The sequence below is a fragment of the Rhinoderma darwinii genome, chromosome 3, assembly GCF_050947455.1.
Source record: "Rhinoderma darwinii isolate aRhiDar2 chromosome 3, aRhiDar2.hap1, whole genome shotgun sequence".
NCBI classification, from domain to species: Eukaryota; Metazoa; Chordata; class Amphibia; order Anura; family Rhinodermatidae; genus Rhinoderma; species Rhinoderma darwinii.
The window spans coordinates 303,356,576-303,377,988 of NC_134689.1; the positions used below are offsets into that span (position 1 = coordinate 303,356,576).

At 41.7% G+C, this 21,413-nt stretch overlaps 1 protein-coding gene across 3 annotated transcripts in view; it reads right to left on the minus strand.

Moving 5' to 3' along the window:
* Window positions 1–4,344: 4,344 nt before the first annotated feature.
* Window positions 4,345–21,413, minus strand: part of WDR93 (WD repeat domain 93) — a 47,612-nt gene continuing 30,543 nt past the window's right edge. For all 3 annotated transcript variants that reach the window (XM_075858165.1, XM_075858164.1, XM_075858166.1), the window contains exons 11-17: window positions 20,171–20,257; window positions 14,518–14,652; window positions 14,237–14,432; window positions 13,803–13,863; window positions 9,578–9,734; window positions 5,616–5,778; window positions 4,345–5,525 (exon numbers count right to left, since the gene is read on the minus strand). In XM_075858165.1, the coding sequence (XP_075714280.1) occupies window positions 5,423–5,525; window positions 5,616–5,778; window positions 9,578–9,734; window positions 13,803–13,863; window positions 14,237–14,432; window positions 14,518–14,652; window positions 20,171–20,257 (902 nt within the window). In that variant the 3' untranslated portion in view covers window positions 4,345–5,422. The remainder of the gene's footprint in view (window positions 5,526–5,615; window positions 5,779–9,577; window positions 9,735–13,802; window positions 13,864–14,236; window positions 14,433–14,517; window positions 14,653–20,170; window positions 20,258–21,413) is intronic.

Here is a 21,413-nt window from a genome sequence, read left to right on the forward strand (position 1 = left end):
TTCTGTCCTTAGTAAAACCGTGCTGGCTGTCACTTATACTATTTTTTGTCACCTATAATTCTGCTGGTCAGAAGTTACATGATGATATACAATGCATTGTTCTTATTTATAGTGAAATCCACATTATATTATACATGTTATGAATTTAAGATTATTATTTAGGGTTTCTTCTCCTTTTGCTTAATTTATTTTGGTTCAGATTTTGACTAAAGTTGCTTATTATTTTTTAGGCGCAGTTCACACTTCTGTAGTAATATTTTTACGGCATTATATTGCAGTTCACCTGCTGAAAGTTTCAAACTTTCAGAAAAGCTGCATATTGGATGAACCCCTTTATGACAAAACCATTTTGCGCGTTAATGACCAAGGATTATTTTTTTTATTTCTCATGGATTTTGATTTCTTTCGCATTCCAAGAGTCGTAACTTTATTTTTATTCCGTCGACATAGCCGTATAAGGGCTTGTTTTCTGCGGGACGAGTTGTGTTTTTTGATTGCACCATTTTTGGTTGAATATAATATATCGATTAACTTTTATTAACTTTATTTTAGGAGTGAATTGAAAGTAAGCAGCTATTCCAGCATTGGTTTTCAGGTTATAAATTTACGCCGTTTACTATGCAGCGTAAGGCCTCATGCACACGAACATAAAAACGCCCGTACTCATGGGCCGTAATTACGGGCCCATAGACTTCTATTGGCCACGGGTACCTCCCCGTATGCTTACGGGAAGGTGCCCGTGCCGTTGAAAAATATAGTACATGTCCTATTTCAGGCCGTAATTACGGCACGGGCAGGCCCATAGAAGTCTATGGAGCTCCCGTAATTACGGGTGGCTACGTGTGTGCACCCGTAATTACGGGAGCGTTGCTAGGCGACGTCAGGGGATAGTCACTGTCCAGGGTTAACTGATCGTCAGTAACTCTTTCAGCACCCGGGACAGTGACTACCGCTAGTGTTAATAGTATTAAAAGTTAACTTACCTGCTTCTTCCTCCAGTCTGGCCTCCTGGGATGACGTTTCATCCTATGTGACCGCTGCAGCCAATCACAGGCTGCAGCGGTCACATGGACTGCTGCGTCATCCAGGGAGGTCAGACTGGATGTCAAAAGAGGGACGCGTCACCAAGACAACGGCCGGGGTACATATGAACTTCTTTTACTTTACTTATTTTACCTTCAATCGATGCAGAAACTCTGCCCGAAAGGGCTGCCCCTTCTCTCTATTCAGAACTAATAGAGAGAAGGTGCTGCCGACTAGTGCAGAGAAAACGGGTCCGTATTTACGGGCACAGGTCCGTAAATACTGGTGGAATACGGGTCAAATATGTGTGACCAAGTACCCGAATTTACGCCAGTATTTACGGGAGGAAAAAAATAAGTTTATGTGCATGAGGCCTAAATAACATGTTACCTTTATTCTATGGGTCGGCGCGATTACAGGGATACCAGTTATATAAAAGATTTGCACAATAAAAACCCTTTTAGAAAAAATTTACTTGTTTTTGCATCGCCGCATTCCAAGAGCCGTAACTTTTTTAATTTTCTGTCAATGTGTGGCCGTATGTTGGCTTGATTTTTGCGGGGCAAGGTGTCGTTTTCATTAATACTATTTTGGGGTACATGAGACTTATTGATTAACTTTTATTTTTTATGGGGGGAATAGGAGAAAATTTTGCCGTTGTTTTTGTGTTTTTTTTGGACGCCATTCAGCCGCCTTTAATTTTACTGTTCGAGTCGTTATGATTGCGGGGATATCATATATGTGTATGTATTATTTGTTTTGACACTTTTACTAAATAAAACCACTTTTTGGGGGAAAAAAGTGTTTCTATTTTATTTTTACTGTAATCTTTTATTTATTTTTTTCAGTGTAAAACTGACAGGCAATCTATTAGACCATGCCTCTGGCATAGCCTAATAGGCAGTTGCTGAAGGCAGACCCGGGGGCCTTTGTTAGGCCCTCGGCTGCCATGGAAACTCAACGGCGCCCCGCGGTTTCTTTGCGAGGGCGACCGTGGGGTGACAGAGGGAGCTCCCTCCCTCTGTCAAACAAATTAGTTGCCGCTGCCGCTATTGACAGTGGCATCTAATGGGTTAAATTGACGGAATCGGAGAGCGATTCGATTCCGGCAGTTGGGGCAGGAGCCAGGCTGTGTATAATAGCCGTGCTACTGTCGCTGATCATGTGGGTACAGTGGCAGTACCCACCCGATCAGAGAACAGATATATCCGTCCTTATGCGGGAACTAGCCCCTGCATAGGACAGATACATCCGTCTTTCGTCGTAAAGGGGTTAAAACAAGCTCTCAACAACAACAATAATAATAATAATAATCATCATTAAGAAAAGGGAGGGATCCTCCAGCTCACCACTTGTTGTGTCTTGTTCAGACTGCGCTCGGATCCTCATACTGCTAGCGACAACGATTGCAGGAAAAAGAGAGAACTTTGATCCAGCGCTGGTGGTATGTAAAAGGAATCGGACTTCCAATTTTATTGGTATACAACTTTAAAATGATCAAAGTACAAAAAAAGGGTGAATCGCATTGATCATTCGTCTACGCGTTTCAACACATCCTGTGTCCTCATAAGTAAGGACACAGGACGTGTTTGAAACTCGTAGGCGATTGATCAATGCGATTCACCCTTTTTTTGCACTTTGATCATTTTAAAGTTGTATACCAATAAAATTGGAAGTCCGATTCCTTTTACATACCACCGGCGCTGGATCAAAGTTCTCTCTTTTTCCTGCAATAATCATCATGATTAACAATTTCTAAAGAGTAACAGAAGATGTAATTATGACAAATGTGTGGACGTGGCTATTTATCTATGTCCAATACACTTAAATGGACAATAATCACGTATACGAGGCCAAATCTCCGCCAAAAACAGGGTACCAATCAACTCCATTCCGGTTATCGAACACCCTCCGTTAAGATATTTATGTTATATGAAGCTGATTTGTCATAAATGTTTATTATTATAAGGGGGGGATTCACACGAGCGTGTATTGGGTCCGTGCGGGCCGCGTGGTTTTCAGGCGCCACTCACAGACCAATACAAGTCTATGGGGCAGTACAGACAGTCCGTGCTTTTTGCGCAGCGTTTTTCAGCTGCGCAAAAAGCGCGACATGCTCAATATCTCCGCGTATTTCGCGCATCACGCACCCATTGAAGTCAATGGGTGCGTGAAACCACGCACCCATTGAAGTCAATGGGTGCGTGAAACCACGCAGGTCGCACGGAAGCACTTCCGTGCGAACCGACTGAAACAGCGCACCAGCTGTCAAAAGGATAAATGTAAACAGAAAAGCACCACGTGCTTTTCTGTTTCCAAACATCCAAACGGAGTGTCTTTGAGATGAGCGAACCCGGACAACCGAATCGAACTTCACCGGGTTCGGCCGAACTCGTTTTGGCCGAACCCGGCAAAAAAATTTCCGGTACGCGACGTCAGGAGAAAGTCACTGTCCAGGGTGCTGAAAGAGTTAAACTGTTTCAGCACCATGGACAGTGACTTCCGATCCCAATATACATGAACCTTTAAAAAAAAACGAAGTTCTGACTTACCGATAACTCCCGGCTTCTTCCTCCAGTCTGACCTCCCGGGATGACAATGCAGTCCAAGTGACAGCTCCAGCCAATCACAGGCCAAGCACAGGCTGCAGCGGTCACATGGACTGCGCGTCATCCAGGGAGGTGGGGCCCGATGTCAAGAGAGGCGCGTCACCAAGGACGCGTCACCAAGGCAACGGCCGGGAGGGAAGTTCTCGGTAAGTACGAACTTTTTCTTTTTTTTTAACAGGTTTCTCGATATTGTGTTCGCCATTCACTGTCGAGGGTGCTGAAAGAGTTACTGCCGATCAGTTAGCTCTTTCAGCACCTTGGACAGTGACGGGCGTCGACTAGCCTCATCTCTATGATGGCGGCTGCGCGAAAATCACGCAGCCGCGCATCATACACGGATGACACACGCAGCTGTCAAGTGGTTTTTGCGCGCGCAAAACGCCGCGTTTTTTGCGCGCGCAAAAACGCAACGTTCGTCTGAATCTGCCCTTAAACCTCTAAGGTTCAAAGTACCTTTACTGACAATTAAAAATCAGTATTGTAGCTACAAATCATGGATATACTGTACTGAGTGCAAAAACTCCAAACAGCAACATATCTAATAAAAGTATTCCAAAATAGCCTGTAAAAGGCCAAAACACCATTTTAATCCCACGTTGTATTATGTTATGTGTAATTATCTAGGGTTTACTTCCTGCAAGATTTTAATCTTTACTTTTTAATTGAATAAAAAAAACAGTATTGTGAAAAAGTTTTTACCCTATTGCCAATTTCTTCTATTTTTGCATATTTGTCACATTTGAATATTTCAGATTTAACATTAGACAAATTTAACCCAAGTAAATACAAAATGCTGTTTTTAAAATGATGATTACATTTATTGAAGGAAAATGCTGGCCCTATGCGAAAAAGTAATTGCCTCTTAGCTACTAAATCAACCAGTAAATGGGGTATTCCAGTCCTAAGAAATTTACAGCCTAACCTCAGGATAGGCCATCATACCTGATCAGTGGGGGTCCGATCCTGGCTCTGCTTCACCTTCAATTCAACCTGCTCGTACTGTGAATTGCCGACACACTTGTAGAGGCGGTTCACAGTATTACAGCCTTCTCCCTTTCAAGTGAACAGCTTTCCCTGGAGTCGGATCCCCACAGATCAGGTATTGATGGCCTTTCAATAGGCCATCAATTTCTTAGGACTAGAAAACCCATTTACCAAATTCTTTTGAAAATTGGGTTCAATTTCACTAGCCACACCCAGGTATGATTACTGCCAGACCTGTTGAATCTAAACATCACTTAAAGCGAACATGTCTGGCAATGTGAAGAAGAGACTAGAAGGTCTCAAAAATCAGCACATGCCACGTTCTAAAGATAATTAAATACAGATGCCAAAGAAAGGCATTGAAATCTACCGGTCTGGAAATGGTTACAAAACCATTGCTAAGGCTCTGGGACACCAACGAACAACAGTGAGTGCCATTATCCACAAATGGCAAAAAATTGGAACAGTGGTGAACCCTCTCAGGAATGGCCAGCCTACCAAAAGAGCGCATCGACTACTCATTCAGGAGGTTATAAACGAGCCCGGACGAACATCTAAAGAACTGCAGGTCTCACTTGCCTCAGTTAAGGTCAATGTACAGGATTCCACAATAAGAAAGTCACTGGGCAAAAATGGCTTCCATGGGAGATTTCCAAAACGAACACAAAGACTCGTCACGCATTTGCCAAAAAACATCTAGATGTCCCCCAAGACTTTTGGGATAATATTCTGTGGACTGACGAATCAAAGGTGGAACTTTTTGGAAAGCATGAATCTCAATACATCTGCAAGTTTTTGTTCTTCGATTATCTGCTCAGGGTGTTGCGCCGTGTAAAATCTGAGGCTTGCTTTCTGAGAAGCGACCATGATGCTGCTATCTGCGCTCTCCTTTCTGAAAACGTTTGCAACCTAATGAGAACAAAATGGCACACAAAGATATGATTGCTGTTTACTTTTCATAAACTCATTAATTGTATGTAACATAGTAAATGAACCCACCTCATCTGAAATAATAACTTGCAATTTTCTTCCCAGTGTAAACTTTGTGCAGGGAGCACAGCTGCCTGCTGAGTCTTTACCATAGATTCAAAACTGAACGCAAATAGAGAGGAAGTAGAATTTTCTGGGATCAAAATCTCTCGAGAAACCCTGTTCTCATTTGCTGCAAGATACAGAAAGATAATGGTACATAGTACTGTAAATACACTGGGGCCACATTAATGAATAATGGCATATTGTGCACTAATAAAGTTGGCAAGAATTGCGAATGCCTCTAAATACATCTAGTGCATTTGGAATTGTCTAAGGCTGTGTTCACATAAGTGTTGGTTTCCATTGAGGGGTTCCATCTGAGCTTTCCGTCGGGGGAACGCCTCAATGGAAAGGCAAACAGAAGCCATAGCTTCCGTTTGCATCACCGTTGATCTCAATGGTGACGGATACTTTTCTAATGGTTTCTGTTTGCCACCGTTGTGAAAGGGTTCCGGTTTTTTGACGGAATCAATAGCGCAGTCGACTGTCAGTTGAAAAATGACAGTTACAATACACTGCACTACAGAAGTCATAAATCAGAAGGTCAGGCCTTCAAGTCCCCAAGTAAGCGTAAAAAAAAGTAAAAAAAAAAATGTTCTCGAAAAATAGATAAATAAAAGCTTTAAGTAGTAAAAAACAAGAATCGCCGTTTCCCCAATCAAATGGTTTATAATTAGAAAAAAAAAAGAAATAATGAAAAAATTATACATAGTAGATATTGTCACGTTTGTATCGGCCTGAACTATAAAAATTATTTATCCCACACAGTGAACACCGTAAAAAAAACTAAAATAAAAACAATGGCAGAATTTCCTTTTTTGGTCAGCTTGTCTCCAAAAAAAATGGAATAAATCATGATAAAAAAAAGTCGCAAGTACCCCCCAAATGGTACCAATAAAAACTACAGTTTGTCACGCAAAAAAACAAGCCCTCACACTGCTCCGTCGACAAAAAATAAATAAAAAAGTTCTGGCTCTCAGAATATGGTGTCCCCAAAACACTATATTATTTAAAAAAAAAAAAGTGTTTTTATTGTGTAAAAGTAGTAAAACATTTAAAACTATATCAATTTGGTATCGCCGTAATCGTATCGAACCGCAGAATAAAGTAAACATGTTGTTTATACTGCATGCTGAACAGCGTAATTTTCAGAATTGCGTTTTTTTTGGTCTCCTCACCTCCCAAAAAATGTAATAAATACTGATCCAAAAAATAAATAAATCGCATGTACCCCAAAATGATACCGATAAAAACTACAGCTCATCAAGCCCTCTAACAGCTCTATCAACGGAAAAATAAAAAGTTATGACTTGATGCAAAACGACGGCCCAGACTAATTTATAAGTCCAGCAGTTCTTCACCTAAAACCCCAAGTCATCATTTCCTAGGCCCCACAGGTGGACCCCGTAGATGCAGCAGAGACAATGGCATTTTAGGGTCTTGTGCTGCATATGGGGCTAGTGAAGGTTAGGAAATACTGAAGTGCGGATATTTTGTACATTACCACGGACACCCTTTAAAAGTGCGACACCTGCCCCAAAAAACTTTGCCTGTGCATAAAAGTTTGGTTCAAAGCGTACGTCACTAGCCATGGATAATTAATTTTATTATTTATTTACCCCATTATTATACACCTTATTATGTGCTGAAGAAATAGAGAATGAAGCAGCACTCAAAAAAAACTTGAGTTTATTCATCCAACATCCACTACAACGTTTCACCCTCTCTATGAGGGCTTTTTCAAGTACTCCAAGTCCTCCAAGACTTGAAAAAGCCCTCATAGAGAGGGTGAAACGTTGTAGTGGATGTTGGATGAATAAACTCAAGTTTTTTTTGAGTGCTGCTTCATTCTCTATTTCTTGGATGTACGTTACACAAGGAGGAGTCACTCCTTGTTTGGAAGCTTAGCACCGTCCTTAACAGGCAAAGAATCACAGTGCTGCTCCTACCTTTGACATTTTTTTTATTATGTGCTGATATACTCCACTATACTTACCTATGCTCCCACATTATAAACTGAAATACCAGTAAAACCCTAAACAAAACTACTACCAAGTAAAATCCCCTCTCCAAAAACCAAATGGCAGTCCTTCCAAGCCTGGCAATGTGCCCAAACAGCAGTTTATCACCACATATGGCATATTACTGTACTCCGCTTAATAATTTATCGGGTGTGTGTCTCCAGTGGTAAAAGCTGGGCACAACATATTCGGCACGGAAATAGAATATCCGTGGAAAAATGGCAATTTTCAATCTGCAATATCCGTTGTGTACTAATCTGCAAAATCTGGGATCAAAATGCTCACTACACCTCATGATAGATTCCTTAAAGGCGTTTTCTCACAAGGGACATTTATGTAAGATCCACAGGTTATGTCATAAATGTAAGATAGATGCGGGTCCCACCTCTGGGACCCGCACATATCGCTAGAACGGGGCCCCCTAAACCCCGTTCTAGCTTTTTGTGCTCACGCTGCCTCCCGGCCACATACTGATTACATGGTCGGGAGTTACGGAAACAGCGTAACTCGCTGAGCTACGCAGTTTCCGTAAATCCCATAGTGGTGAAAAGTAGTTACGGAAGCAATGTAGCATGCGAGCTACGCTGTTTCCGTAACTACTATTCCGTTCTATTGGGCTTAGCTGTTTTCCCCTTCATGGTCGGAAATCGGCTGGAACACAAAGAGGTAGAACGAGGTTTAGGGGGCCCCGTTTTAGAGATAGGTGCGGGTCCCAGAGGAGGGCCCCACATCTATCTGACATTTATGACATATCCTGTGGATATGTCATAAATGTCCATCATGGGAAAACCCATTTATAGGGGTTTAGTTTCCCAAATGAGGCCACTTCCCGGGGGTTTTCACTGTACTGGTACCTCACCTCAATGCAACCTGGTGTCCAAAAAGTTTTGTAAAATATTCACTTCAAAAACTAAATTGCGCTCTTTCCCTTTAGAGCCTTGCAGTGAGTCCAAATAGCAGTTTACAACCACATATGCTGCCCTCATTTAGGGTAGCATAAACATGGCAGCAGATTCTTTCATGATATGAATCAGAGGACCATAACATACAGGTAGCACACGGCTAAGACCATTTGTTCTCGGTGGGATGCCGGTGAAAACCAGTCAACCATTTTGATTGGGCACCTCTGGGGAGTTGTGAAAACCATGAACTACTCAATAAATCCATATCCCTGCCAGCCGTAGTAAATATGTTTTTTCTTTTCCAATATATTTTATATGTCATTCAAAGCCGATAAAGCAAAACTAAATATATATTTTCTGAGTAAATCTGAGGTATTGTTGGTAATTAACATATCATACTTCCTTATGACTACTGACGTAATGACATTGGTTAGCCCTATTTCTCTGCACGTTACTTATAAAGCGAACCTGTATATCAGCAGCCATTGTGTTACATACATCTACATAAACATCCATTTTAGTGACATGAAAATTGTATAAAATTATATCTTTGCATTCTCTTCCCTACTTAATCCGTCTAGAGTAAATTGCTTTGTACATAAAATAATATGGGGCTGTGATTATGCAGAATGATTGTATAGACGGTGAGAGAGATCAAGGATGAGTCTCTTAAGGATATTCTGAGAATAGGTTTCATTTCAGAGAAGAAAAAAAAAATGCTAAACATGTTGCATTATACAGAGTAAAATAAGAAGTCATTTTGAACCTGACACTAAATTTTTTAGGTTAATAAATATACGCTATAACATGCTCTATAGTAATAAGATGACTCGAAATAGTTTTTAAATCACGTAATAACAATATAATATACTTAGTGCCAGATCTATAGCTAAAGATATATTCACATATCCAAGTGTATTAGGAATAATGGGAAAAATACAAGACAGTCCTAGCGTAATAAAACCGTAGTATTAGAGACATGAGCAATGCAGATATTATTACCCACCTTTAAGAAAAAGACAGTGGTTCATTGCATCAAGAACATACACTGGTTGCCAGGGAAATGCTACTTTATAGGGCGAAGGGAGACCAAACTGGCAAACTGGTTGTCGTTCAGAAACATCCAGAAGCTTTACTATACCACTGCGGTAGAATAGAAGCAACTAGAAAGGAGAAAAAGAAGTAGTAACTTATCAAATGATCTGTTGGAATAAATTGCATGTAACATATATAGAATACTGGTGCCATATATTATTCAACTTTATTTTAATTTATTTATTTATTTCGGTTTCTTATGTATATATATATATATATATATATATATATATATATATATATATATATTCCACAGCGCCGTACAGAAATTGTCAATTTAAATCAGTCCCTCTCTCCAATAGGATTCAAAACCTAATTTCCCTATATCAGACACCCACGCTCCAGGGCCAATATTATCGGAAGGGAATTGACTCATCAGTATGTATTGGCGTGTGGAAGGAATCCGGAGAACCTGGGGGAAACCCTCGCAAAAACGGGGAGAACATACAAACTCCATGCAGACGTTACATTTGGTCGAACTCGTATCCAGTACTGCAAGGCAACAGTGCTGACGACTGAGCCACCATGCTGCCTATCCATACACATACACAATCCATTTACACACTAGATCTTTTTTTATTCTAAATTATTTTTGTTAGGTCACCAAAAATACAAGAAAAAACTTGACCATGAAAAACGGTTTCTTTTTTTTTCATTTTAACGAGGGAAAGTCCCCAAGAAATCACTTCAGCCTACCCCCCTCCATCCCATGTGGTGCACCATTAAATGAAAAGGTTAACCACTAAATTCACCAAGTGTAAGAAAAAATACCTTGACATTTCCACGCACTTGTCCTTTCATACACCAAGAGGTGAGTTCAAAGCACTCAACGCTTGTTTTGCAGAGGCTGGGCTTGTTTCAATAAATTTATTTCATGTTAAAAATAATTTTTGCGTCGATTTTTCCTTATTTGTAGTTGTTTACACCCAATCCATCCGGAACAGAAATTCAACTTTATCGATTATTAGGTCAATAGTGGAAGAGACAGATTGTGCCCAACTGTAAAGAATACTTGGGCTGAAGCCCAAATAAAAAGTATTATTTTCTCAGTGGTAGTAGAAACTTCTGAAGAATGGTCATCCAGAATATTATACAATGCCCATGCTGAAATTATTTGGACTATCATCCCAAACAAATCTTTGAAAAATTCTATCAGGTCTTCCCAGACCTTTTACTAAGGAAGCAGTCCCACAAACAGTGGAATATATCCACTTTAGGAACATGACAGTGGGGACATGAATAAGAAACTGAAGTTAACATCTTAATTTGAATGATTGGCGAAATATAAGCTTTGTGTAACAACATTAGATACATAGTTTGGTAAGAATCATTAGGAAGTATTATATTAATTTGTTAAGTATCAACCAAGATATCCTTAATTTCCAGATTTGGCAGCTGGGCAATCCATTTACTCAAACGAGTGGAAGAGTTATTCCAATTTATTGTGGGCTTTATGAGTTTGTATATAAAGCTGATAAAGAATGATTCTGTTCTAGTTTTATGAGATAAGAGATCCTATGGGCGGTGCCCAGAATCCGGTGGAAGAGAATTTAAAGTGTGGGAGGTAAAGCTCCACATTTGCAAATAGGTAGACCTTGGAAAAGTTAAGGCCGGGAATTTAAAGGTAGCCTCTTCATATGTCAATGAATTTCCTGAATCGGAAAGGAAGTCTACAAGGTAGACATATTTTTGTGCAGCTAATTGTCTGTTAATTGTTGGTGGCTTTCCTTCTAGAAAGGCTGGATTACCTAAAAAGGGAAGGAAAAGAAGAATGGGGATTTAAATGGACAACATTCCTAATTATTCACCAGCTTTGTATTGTCCAAATGAAAGGGGTTATCTTTGATGGATAGCTTTATTTCTGAATTTTGAAGGGGCTTCGAGCCAAGATCCTGTTAGATGAGTGTATTAGGGTTATTTTAGCGTCAGAGCAGAAAGGCTTAGATAGGCAGGCCAATAAGAGGCCAGGTCAATAAGAGGCCAGGTCAATAACCACAGCGAAAATATATATTTTTTTTAATGAAGAATTTGTGTTGAGGCCTGTTCATAAAGTTTGTTTGGCCTCCAAGTAGGCATCTTTAGCCAAAGGTAAACCCCTTACTTTTAGATGTTTATATGTGGAAGTAGCATTTGATAGTAGGGGCTTAATGGTAGCTAGGAGTTTCTTCTTTTTCCTAGAAACAAAAACTAAAATATGTCCTCTAAAGCAGCGGTCCCCAACCTTTTTTGCACCAAGGACCAGTTTCATGCAAGACAATATTTCCACAGACCGGCGTGTGTGTGTGTGTGTGGGGGGGGGGGGTTGAATCACACGCACTACAAAACACCCTGCAGACTGCAATTAAATGGAAATAAAGTAAAAATGAAAGCATTTTCAGGCTCAGTTCACACAGTGTATTTTCCGCAACGGAATTCTTTGCGGAAAATCCACAGTATAATACAGTATTAGCAAAGTGGATGAGATGGAACAAATCTCATCCACATGCAGCATAATGGTGAGAGGAAGAAATTGACATGCAGTGTTTATTCTGTAGCATGTCCATTGTATTTGTGTAAATGCTGCCTATTTGTTGCTGGTATTCCCCATTCAACTCAATGGGAGGTAATACCCACAACAAATAGCCATTGTTTCGTTTATTGCGGCGACATCTTAGACTTACCCAGAAGTCTGTGTTTCTTCCTCCAGGCCGGCCTCCTGGGATGACATGTCATAACATTTGACCGCTGCAGCCAATCACAAGCTGTAGCAGCGGTCACATGGGAAGAAACGTCATCCCAGGAGGCCGGCCTAGATGACATCAGAGGGCAGGCCTCCTGGGATGACGTTTCATCCCATGTGACCACCGCTGCAGCCAATCACGGGCCGAAAAACCGCACCAAACTGAATGTCCACTGCGAAAAACTTCAGCATTTAGCTGGCCTGCTAGCAGGCTGGCCTCCTGGGATAACGTTTCATCCCAGGAGGCCGGCCTGCTAGAAGTCCCGCTAAATGCTAAAGTTTTCCACAGCGGACATTCAGTTTGGTGTGGTTTTTCGTCCGGAATTCCCTGCGGCCACCAGGGCAAATATGCAGTGTAACTTTACGCAGCGTATCCGCCCGCAGCCTGGTACCAAATGATCCATGACCCGGCATTGGTCTGTGGCCCACTGCTATGGGACCAAGTCTATACCTATGACCCCAAACAGATTAATATTCCCCAGATGTTCAATATGGTCATCTGATAGTTCTCCCAATGCACTTTAAGGTACTTATAGAAGCATGCCGGGAAACGCCATCTGGAGGAAATCGACCCGCCACAGGTCAAGTCTAATTTAAGAAGAATCGGGGCATGGTTTGATATGGGATAAGGTAACATATCCGAACTATGTATGGACCAATAATCAAGGCGAGGAAGGATATTATGTACTCTAGAACAAAAAGGTAGGTTTGTATCAGTGGGATGACAGAAGCACCATGAATCAATAAAGTCAAGTTTTTCAATAAACAAAGCAATGAACTCTGATGGTTGTTGTGTGGATAGAAGAGGGGTGGACCCATCCAGGACTGAATCCGATATGGTGTTGAAATCCCCAACAATTATCAGATAAGATGGTTGCCACCGATGCAGGCTATCAAAACTTGGCCTTATTTATATAAAAAACAGGTAAGAAAAAAAAAAAAGAGTGGGGCAATTGCCCATAGCAACCAATCAGTTCCCCTTTTTCATACTGAAAATCAGATATAGTTCTATACTGCCCCATTTCTATCTACTAGCTTAAGCATTTAACCCAATATACACATTCAAATAAAAAGAAAGAAGACATGCATGTCATGGTATACAGCTAAACGTGGGAGAAGCATAGGGACATGACATTCAGAAATCGATTGAAGACGGGACATGAAACAGATACAATCAAAGACCATAAGGATATGACATTCAGGTTTAAGAAGTAGAAAGGTAAATACCATTATTTATTGAAATAAGGGGGCTATATGATTCATAGGTGAACATAGGAAGAACACCAGAATACAAGCCTGGGAAGAATATTAAGATAACACTGATAAGGGTGGGTTGGAAGGGGCAGTAAAAAGTATACATGGTAAAAAAAATGTGATATCATAATCAAAAGATTAGAGGTAATAAACTACAACTCACATGAGTAGGAAACGAGGGGACTGGGGCCACAGCACTTATCAGTTCATCCGAAGAGCCAGCGCTATAAACATAAATAAAAACAGATTGTAATTTCCTGTATTGAACATATATTTTGAGATATATATATATATATATATATATATATATATATATGTATATATGTGTGATCCCTATTCATGTAATGTGCAATGTCATGCATACAATCAGAAGTTATTGCTTACAGAGTAATCCAGTTCTTAACAACCAGTAGACATGAGAATGGATAAAACAGTAAAAGGTAAGACAAATTCTGTCATTTGGAAAATCCATGTCCAGTGAGAGCCAACTATTTTGATAAATCATTTACACAAACAATAAAATAGAATAGTTTTTCACAAATGAATTTTTTACTGCATTTATAGACCAACCCAGTAATCCAGGTGGAGAGGGCTCACCTGTCATGGAGAAGAACAAGGCTGGACTCCTTCCCCCCAGCTGCAGTCACAAGGTAGAGAGACTTATCGGTACACCACACCACCACCTGGGCTCTTGGTACAGCTAGTGGACCTCCATTAGATGTTATGTGCTCCAAGAAATAAAGACTACCTATGGATTTTCCTTCTGGTAGGACAACAACACCTAATGGGAATCCTGAGAAAGAAGAAAGATTGTCTCAACAATTAAGTACAACAATATGGGTGAAAAAAATGTCCTACAGGCAAACATAGCAACCCACCAGAATACTTCAGGTCCAAAACTGTAAGAGTCTCGTCTTCAAGGCCAAATGCAAAATATGAGGAGCAAGAGCTGACTGCAGAGAATTTTATAGGAGCTGCACATGGCCACACCACATCAGGTTTTATGTCACCATCTAAAAAACAAAAATATACAATTCATAGCACACAGGATAAGGAACTTAATGTGATATGGAGGTACATTTCATGCCATCTTTTTACATTAGGTTGAAGGTATCTTCACGTCATTTCTCTGTTCTGATCTTGTAACTTGCATATCATTGTAATAATGGTTTAAAATGATAAAATTGTTCAGTCCAGCATCTATAAGTGCTGACGATTTATATGTAAAAGGCTATGTACACCTTTATAAGCATTTAAAAAAAAATGTATTTAGTGGTTTTAAGCGACTTTCAAAAAACACTTTTCGTAAATCTTTTTTTTTTTACTTTTCCAGATACAACTTTTATGTACCCTGTGCACATAGAAGCTGTATCATTTTGTCTCAGCCCATTCCATCTGTAATGACGGGGTAGGGAGACAGACAGGTGAGCCCTAATCTACCCGCCACTCAGTCCCTGCCTACTTGCACGACCCATCCTAGGCGACGGCGTACAACTGGGCGACGGTCCCTACGCTCAATATGTGCCCGACAGACAAGGGAACACAGAAGCTAATGGAAAAGGGGCAGTTGCCCACGACAACACCGTGAGCAACAAGATTAGTGAACGAGCCGAGTCAAACCAGGAGTGTATGAGGTACCAAACGCAGAGCAGGAGCATAGTCAGTAAAGCCAGGGTCAATATGAAGCTGAGGTCAATAGTAATAGCTGGAACAGCAGAGCCAGGAAACAAGAGAGAATCACAGGCAAAGACAAGAAACAAATGAAGGTATACATAGACCGAGGGCGGGAGCTAGAACCGTCTGGCCAGGTTGTGATAGGTTCACCCACTCCTCAGTCTACCAGCCTGAGTGGTAGCAGATCGAGTCACTCTATCAAACCTAGGAGCAGATGCAGACTGATTAACCACGGGCGTCGACATAGAAGCTGTGTCTGGCAGATCCTTTACAGTACCCCCCTTTTATGAGGGGCCACTGGACCCTTCCTAGGTGGACCTGGCTTATTGGGGAACCGAAGATGGAACCTCCTGAGCAATACCCCAGCGTGAACATCCCGGACGGGTACCCAAGTCCTCTCCTCAAGCCCGTATCCTCTCCAATGGACCAAGTACTGGAGGGAACCTTGGACCATCCTGCTGTCCACAATCTTAGCCACCTCGAATTCTACCCCTTCAGGGGTGAGAACAGGGACCGGAGGTTTCCTCGAGGTAACCAAGGACGGGGAGCAGCATTTCAGGAGGGAGGCATGAAACACGTTGTGTGTTTGAAAAGACGAGGGTAACTCCAGCCAGAAGGACACAGGGTTAAGGACCTCAATGACCTTGTACGGCCCTATAAACCGGGGAGCAAATTTTTTAAACGGAACCTTAAGGCGCAAATTTTTTGAAGACAGCCACACCAGATCCACGACCACAAACAAGGGGTTAGCAGACAGTTCCCGATGAACGACATCTACCTCGGGATTGTTGGAACCACCAGGTGAAACGGAGGAGAACCGTGGATTAAACCGAAAATTACAGAAAAAGGGGGAGACCCCTGACGAGTTACTGACCCGGTTATTAAAGGAAAATTCAGAGAGAGGAATGAAGGAGACCCAACCATATTGAAAGTCAGAGATAAAACACCTTAAATATTGTTCTAGAGACTGATTAGTCCTCTCAGTTTGGCCATTAGTTTCAGGATGGAAGGCCGAGGAGAAGGACAGATCAATCTCCAACTTTTTACAGAAAGCTCTCCAAAACAATGAAACAAATTGTACCCCTCTGTCAGAAACAATATTGACAGGAACCCCATGGAGACGCAGGATGTGTTTGACAAAGAAGGTAGCTAACGTCTTGGCATTGGGTAGTTTCTTGAGGGGCACAAAGTGGCACATCTTACTAAAGTGGTCTACTACAACCCACACCACCGACTTGCCTTGAGTTGGAGGCAGATCGGTGATAAAATCCATGGAGATATGGGTCCAAGGTCTCTGGGGAATGGGCAAAGAACATAGTAAGCCCACTGGTCGGGACCTGGGAGTCTTGGACCTGGCACAAATTGATTGAGCAATCGTATTCTCTATGAGGAGGTAACACTTCGGAGGCCTTTTTAGAAAAAACATCAGCGAAGTCCTGAATAAACTCAGGTAGAGTGTTCACCTCCTCAGGGAGAGGAATAAAATTAACAGAAAAACAGGACGTCATGCATTCATTACCCCATTTAGTAAGATCCCCAGTACTCCAGTTAAACATGGGATTATGCATCTGCAACCAGGGAAGGCCTAAAACCAAATCGGACGATAATCCCTGCATCACCGGTACAGAACACTGCTCCAAATGAATGGAGCCAACAATGAGTTCAAAAACAGGGGTATGCTGTTTAAAATAACCATTAGCGAGAGGAGTAGAGTCGATATCCACTACCGGGACAGGTTTAGGCAATTCAATTAATGGCATAGCTAGAGACATAGCAGATTCCACAGACATAATATTAGCAGAAGACCCTGAATCCACAAAGGCACTGCACGTGGCAGACCTACCCTCAAAAGAGACCTGAAAGGGAAGCAAGATCTTATTAGGTTTCATATTTACGGGAAATACCTGTGCGCCCAAGCGACCTCCCCGATGGTCACTTAGGCGCAGAAGTTTTCCGGCTGCTTATTCTTATGCCTGGGACAGTTGTTCACTTGATGCTTGTCATCCCCACAGTAGAAGCAGAGACCATTCTTCCTGCGGAGCTCTCTATGTTGTTGGGGAGACACGGAGGCCCCGAGTTGCATTGGTTCACCGAGTTTTCCGTGGAAGAACGAAGAACCTCGGGAGCTATCATGGGGGAGCCAGAGGAGAAGGCACAAAAACGTTCAAGTCGTCGTTCCCTGAGACGTCGGTCAAGATGTACCGCTAAAGCTATAACCTGATCTAGAGAGTCAGAAGAGGGATAGCTAACTAACAGGTCTTTCAGGGCATTCGACAGACCCAATCTAAACTGGCACCTCAAGGCAGGGTCATTCCAGCGAGAAGCTACACACCACTTCCTAAAGTCAGAACAGTACTCTTCAACGGGTCTCTTACGTAAGGTCACCAGCTGACTCTCGGCAAAGGCAGCCTTGTCAGTCTCGTCATAGATGAGCCCGAGAGCGGAAAAAAAAAAGGTCAACAGAGGAAAGTTCAGGGGCGTCAGGAGCCAAGGAGAAGGCCCATTCTTGGGGCCGGTCCTGGAGCTGGGAGACAATTATACCCACTCGCTGGCTCTCAGAACCTGAGGAGTGGGGCCTTAGACGGAAATAGAGCCTACAACTCTCTCGAAAGGAGAAAAAAGTCTTCCAGTCCCCTGAGAACCGGTCAGGCAACTTGAGATGGGGTTCAAGAGGTGAGGTGGAGGGCACTAGCTGGTTAGCATCACGCTGCTCGTACCTCTGAGCCAGGGCTTTGACCTGTAGGGAGAGACCCTACATTTGCTGAGCCAGGGTCTCAAGGGGGTCCATAGTAGTAGAAACCAGGGTAGAAAAGGTATATCGGCCTGTGATTATGTAATGACGGGGTAGGGAGACAGACAGGTGAGCCCTAATCTACCCGCCACTCAGTCCCTGCCTACTTGCACGACCCGTCCTAGGCGACGGTGTACAACTGGGCGACGGTCCCTATGCTCAATATGTGCCCGACAGACAACAGACAAGGGAACACAGAAGCTAAGGGAAAAGGGGCAGTTGACCACGGCAACACCATGAGCAACAAGAGTAGTGAACGAGCCGAGTCAAACCAGGAGTGTACGAGGTACCAAACGCAGAGCAGCAGCGTAGTCAGTAAAGCCAGGGTCAATATGAAGCAGAGGTCAATAGTAATAGCTGGAACAGCAGCGCCAGGAAACAAGAGAGAATCACAGGCAAAGACAAGAAGCAAATTAAGGTATACATAGACCGAGGGCGGGAGCTAGAACCGTCTGGCCAGGCTGTGATAGGTTCTCCCACTCCTCAGCCTACCAGCCTGAGTGGTAGCAGATCGAGTCACTCTATCAGACCTAGGAGCAGATGCAGACTGATTAACCACGGGCGTCGACACAGAAGCTGTGTCTGGCAGATCCTTTACACCATCAGTTCTTCTGCACTGACGACTAGGCTAAGAGCTGGTTTTGCATATCTCTGAAACACAGGGTCCTTCTAATATCGATCATGTCAGAGACAAGCAGGCCCAGCTCTTAGCCGAGCCATTAGTTCGGCTGAACTGACGGAATGGGCTGATACAAAACGATACAGCTTCTATGTATACAGGATACATAAAAGCTATATCTAATTAAAAAAAAAACATTTTACAAAGGTGTACGTAGCCTTTCATTTTGTTTTTCTCCAATGCATCTTTGTCAATGGATCTCATCAATTTTTGCTGGGTCCAATCCGATGTCTATGGAGCCTGGAAGACCCTTTCCGAGGGCAGTGGTTGGGGAAAACATAAATCCAACATAGATTTTACTTGTCAGTCATATTCCTTCCCTTGAAAATAAAATGTGGCAACAGTGTCTTCTAAGCTACTCACTGAAAAAATAAAATAAAAAATTGGCCAAGCCATCTATGCAAAAGCTATGGACTATGTAAACATAGTGGCCAAGGGTCAGACAGTACATGACCCGGGTCATGCTCAGTACAAAGCATTCAGCACAGTGGTCACGTGACCTTGATCTATTATTGCTCGGCCTGATACATCATGTGCAGTAGGAGTGCAGCGGCAGCTCCATTGGAGAATGTGGTAGATTGCTCTGTACAATTTACAGGCCTTGCCAGGTATGGATCACCCTCAGTCAGCAGGGATGGAAGGTACAGCAAGTGAATTAATGCAAGTTCTTTAACCCTAGAATTGCATTGGTGAGTGAGATCATTTTAAATCTCCAGCATGTTTCTGTTAAAAAAAAAAGTTTTAAGCCTAGATCACCCCTATAAACGAGCCAATTATGGCCTAGAAAATCACAGGAAGTTTTCTGTTTTTGCCTCACCGCACTCTGACATTATACTTTTAGGTTTAAGTAGCTGTTTGAGGCCTTGTTTTTTGCGGGACGAGTTGCTGATTTTTTAGAAACTATTTTGGAGTACATATAAATGAACGTTTAATTTTTATGAATTTTCTAGAATGGTGACATGCATAAAAAATTCAATTCTGCCATTATTTTATGTGTATGCAGTTTACCATAACTGACAATATAACTTCAATGAACAGGTAATTACGAGTATGGGGATACCCAATATGTATGGGCACATTTCATAAATTAATTGAAAAAAATAAATACTTTTGTGTATTAGGTAGAATACCTTATATCCAGTACTTGATAGTCTAAAAGTACTGACGGCCTGGCATGTGTACAAATACTGGTTACAGCAGTTTGAATTGATACGTGGGATTTAGTTGTGAGGTTCATGGGTCTGTGTTCTCCCTGTCCTGAGGACAGGCCATCAATTTTCTCTCTCTGGAAAACCCCTTTAATTTATTATGGCAGATTATTGGAATTTTACTTTCAATTGTACTTATTACATATACAGAAACCCTTATTGAGCACATATTTGCGTACCTGTTTTATCCTTTGTCTGCTTGCCCAGTAGGTAAATGAGATGATTCTGGTATCCCTCCCAGTGCACAATTATGGCATTAGGTTTTGCTAGAAAAAAGGAACAACAATTAGGAATGGATCACCAGTATCTTCAAATCATTACATTGATTGAATATTAGGTTTAGGTGGTGCCACCATCTAGTGGACATTAATGGTATATACATACAAAAACCAAACTCTTCGGACCGGACGAGCAGCAAATAATGATATATTCTTAATTATTGGACAGTCATAGAAAAGAATAGAAAATTAACTTGTAAGAGCAGTGAGCTTCAAGGAAGACAGCCCAAAATAAACCACTAGTAAGAAATATGACACAATCACAGATTTGTAGAGGAATCTTGTCATTGGTGTAATGGTTTTGGTCTTGTGAAATTCAAAAATACCTTGGATATCTGACTAGAAGCAAATATTGCATTGTCAGAATTTCTAGATGATCGGATGCCAGATTAACAGAATGTCACGGTACATAGAATTATTACAGCAAAACATGGCACATTAGCTAGAGTTTAATATTCTGATTTAACATTTTAACTCTGTTCTATTATTACTCTGACCCTTCTGTATACTTTGTCCAAAAATGAAATGAAATAAAATTTTGCTAGTAATACCTTCAATTAAACCTCACCCCAAAGGTCACTTAGCTGATTTCTGTCATCCATGCGACGCAGAAAATCCCCTGATACCGAAGACAGCATCGGGTCAGCAAAAAATATACTGTGGCGGTTTTAGCTTCACAATAGATGTCAGACAGCAGGTTATTGTAGCGCTAAGGCTGGCCATACATTTTAGATAAGAGCGTTCGCCCAACAGTTATTCTTCCCTACTCTCCAATATAGATGCACGCTTGTCTTGGCAGAGCCTTGCATGTATTCTCTGGGAGAGAGCCACTTCCAGACTCTTGTTCGTTATCTAATAACGAACAAAAGGATTGGGTATGTTCAAATTTAACATGTCCGACCCTTCTCTCCCCCGACATCAGATAGTAGGCCGGTCCTGCCGAGATCGGCAGGTTCGGCCGACATACATCTAATGTGTATGGCCAGTTTAAGATTTCATCCCTATGAGTATCTCCACTCAATATTTTCCTGAATTTTCTTTTTCTGAAAACTGAACTGGACCCCAACAGACATCGTTTTAGACATCCTCGGTTACACCTTATTAGTGCAAGATCTTCCTATTAACATGTGAATAGCTTACTTCT